A 3,431-nucleotide genomic window follows, 5' to 3' on the forward strand; every position below is an offset into this window, starting at 1 on the left:
ATTATTGAGAACCTCCACACTTTAAGAAGCATGAATCAGTCATATTACCTATTAAAAGCCCTTTTAACTTCCAAAGAGACAAAAAAAAAAAAATTACTGGTCATTAAATGTGTTTGCTATATGAATGACTAATGTTTATTTTACCCAGTGTATTAGTTTAGAACCAAACTTGGTGTAGTTGTAACTTTTGTGTGCTACATGTTTAATTTAGCATAGGCCAATGTCCTTTTTATAATCAATAAGATCATTTATGGAATTATTACAAGATAAGCAGAGAAGAACAGTGGGAAAATATTTGATTAGGCATCCCAAGTCTCAATTTTTGAGTTGTCTATCAAACAATGGCTCAGTCATAAATATGGAGCTTTATGGTGTTCTGCTTCCTTAGTTAAGAAGATAGAAAATAAGTTATACACTTTTTAGAGGGAATCCATGCAGTAGAGAAAAGGTAGGGACCTATTCAGCTCTAGATTTCATGACCAGATGACCTCTAAGGTTTCTTCTAGCTCAGAAAATACATGTACTTGGAAAATAATTTTTTCCATTTTAAATTGTTACATAGGTTACTAGTATATTTTTGCTTTTACAATTCATTGCTGGTGATGTCTATTAGTTACCTGATGTTAAGTCTTTGGTCAGAAATGTAACCCAACTACAATCCTGTTCTGAGAACACATTTCACTTTATAAGGAGCACATTGCAATAAAAAGCAGAGGCCATCCAGACATTCAAAAATACTGGTCCCATTAGAAGTAACATTACCAACTAAACTCTGGTGTTATTCACCAGAGTGAATTTAGAGTTACACTTTAGGATAGCTGATGCTATTCCTAACTATCAAATCCAACAACAACAAAAAAATCCAAAAGTACATTTTTATTTGCAGCAAACTTATAAGATGGTTGGTACTTTTAAAGTAGGCATTTCAACTCAACACCTGAAAAACTGAAATGTGATATTTAATTACATCCAAAGTTTAAAAAATGTATTTAAAAATCAAATATGGCATTGTAATTACCTTAAGCTACTTCTTTTATTACAAAGTGTCAGAAAAATAAAATAAAATAAAGATGTTCTTGTACACACACATATGCTATGTGTCAAATTCAGAACTATGCAAATAATTTTTCAGTATGACTAAAAAATGAAATATTTACACACTTTAATGTAGTGCTCAATACTTATTTTTGAAACCTATTGCTGATGCTTCTTCTAAAGAACAATGACTCAGCCAGAAAAATAGTAAAGGCTGCTGCCTCTTCTTTTTTAAAGTGCTTATTAGCAAACATATCCAAAAGCAATGGTTTTTAGAAATACATAATATTCAAAAGTGCTCAGAGTCACTACTTACAGAATCAAATATGCCATTCTGTACCTTTGCACATGTAAACTGGTTTTATCTGCATTAATTAAAGATTGCTTTCAATGGCCCTCAACTATATGCTTCAAATTAAGATAGTGCTATTAGTATCAGCAGCAGGAACAGTATTAACAGAAGAAATCCCAGCACATTTTTAAGAGATCACAGCAAACTAGGAAAACTAACCACTTGTGGATATGTTTATATCCAAGGATAAGCGTTCTCTTTCACTCTGCGTATATGGTAAACATTTAAAAAATAATAATACTTTCTTGTCTCTCTATAGAGCATTTCATATTATACAAAGGTATGCAAATTCTTGTACCATTCAACCAAACTCTTATTTCTATATAGAGTAGCCTTCATATTCTCAACATTTAAAACAAAGCCTATTTCCACCAAGAAAGCAAGAAGGAATGAAATACCTAACCACTAAAATCCTGAGGGAAAAAAACTATAAACAATTCTGAAATGAAGCTGTTTTTAAAGAGCAATACAAATATTCCAAAATAGAATGTTTTCTGAAAGTGAAATATTTGACTTCATATCAATCATATCCCTTTTATCTGATATAATTAATTTAGAAAAACTAAGTTTCATCTTAACCTAATTGCTTTCTGTATCAGGCTCTCATTCTGACTCATGCCCCTAATAAGAACCATTTAACAGTCTTATTGTGAGTATTCCCTCAGGTCCCTGTCTATTTTCTGAACCTTAAGCTATTTTTACTCTTTTCCCTCCCCTCCAAAAATCCCCATATAACTCAAGAGAAAATCTCCATTTAAAAAATCTCAATTTAAATAATGTGATAATGCTACATCTGATTTAAAGTAGTAATAAATTATAAATTGCCAAATAACTTAATGTAATTTGCAATGCAAATCTCTGGTATAAAAAGAATCCATCTTGCCCTGAATATAATAAAGCAGTCCAGTGATTTCAAATTACTTATGAAATAAAGGCAAAATAAGGTGTAAAATACTATTTATAAAAGTCAAGTAAGAAACCGGTTACCATAAGTCTTTTTACAAAGAAAAATGTAATGCGCCATCCCACTTCTAAAAATTGTTAGGGAGGTTTATAATTAGTGGTTTCAAAAATGACTTTAAGGAAACTAGAGACTGAATTACATATTATTTGTACCATATGACATATTAAATATATATGTAACAATAATACTGCAATGGTAATTTAAATTAATCTTTGGACCTGCTACTTTTTGGCAAGTATATTTCTTTTTCAAAGACTTTGTTATAAGTGATTAATTTTTAAATGTTAGTTTTCAAAAACTTTGCTACTTGAGATTCTAAGTTAATGAGATACCAGAAGTCTCAAGTAGTAATAATATGCCATCAAAATAAAACATTGTTCTTGCATCTTTTGTTATTGTAACAAATACTTGAAAATAGACAACACTGCTATGCCTATAAACTAAAAATACCCGAGCTCTTAAAAAGGGGATGAAAAAGGAAAGAAAAATTAAAAATTCTTATTTAAAAATAAATCTGAAGTCCTTGCATTTCTTAAGAACTCTCTCTTCTTTTGGACCAAGCTGTGTCTTCCACCATTCAACCATGGGATGTGACGTTAATTTTCCACTTTGTAGGTTTCAGTTTGAATTTTCTTGAATGTTTGCAAAGCTGGTACTGGACTTGAGACGTTTGGCTATATAAATCAAAAGATCAATTTTTAACTTAAATTTAATTCTCTACACATGATTATTCATTATTTTAATGTAAACTATAGTATTCATCTATTAATTCTATGTTTAAATCAGAATAGAAGACTCAATCTTCTAAAAATTAAAACTTATGTCTATTTTTTCCTACCATCCTCAAAAGAGCAACTTTGCTAGAAGCTGCACATGACTTTGTTAGATGCAGTACCAAATAAAACAGACATAATTTATATCATATTGAACATAACAATCTTAAATATGTAATATAGGTAGAAGTATTCAAAAAAATGGAAGTGCTATAAGGGATAGTAATAAAATTACATATTCGAAAGTGTACGTTAAAAGTCCTAAATTTCTCTTAAAAGAATTTAGTAAAAGAACTCTTTAATGTTA

At 29.9% G+C, this 3,431-nt stretch overlaps 1 protein-coding gene across 1 annotated transcript in view; it reads right to left on the bottom strand.

Annotated features, from left to right (window-relative positions):
- Positions 1-861: 861 nt before the first annotated feature.
- OSTM1 (osteopetrosis associated transmembrane protein 1) overlaps positions 862-3,431 on the bottom strand; it is a 26,424-nt gene continuing 23,854 nt past the window's right edge. Inside the window, exon 6 of the mRNA XM_006926051.3 lies at positions 862-3,025. Within this exon, the coding sequence (XP_006926113.1) occupies positions 2,970-3,025 (56 nt within the window). The 3' untranslated portion in view covers positions 862-2,969. The remainder of the gene's footprint in view (positions 3,026-3,431) is intronic.

This window comes from Pteropus alecto, unplaced genomic scaffold (assembly GCF_000325575.1).
Source record: "Pteropus alecto unplaced genomic scaffold, ASM32557v1 scaffold79, whole genome shotgun sequence".
In the NCBI taxonomy this organism is placed as follows: Eukaryota; Metazoa; Chordata; class Mammalia; order Chiroptera; family Pteropodidae; genus Pteropus; species Pteropus alecto.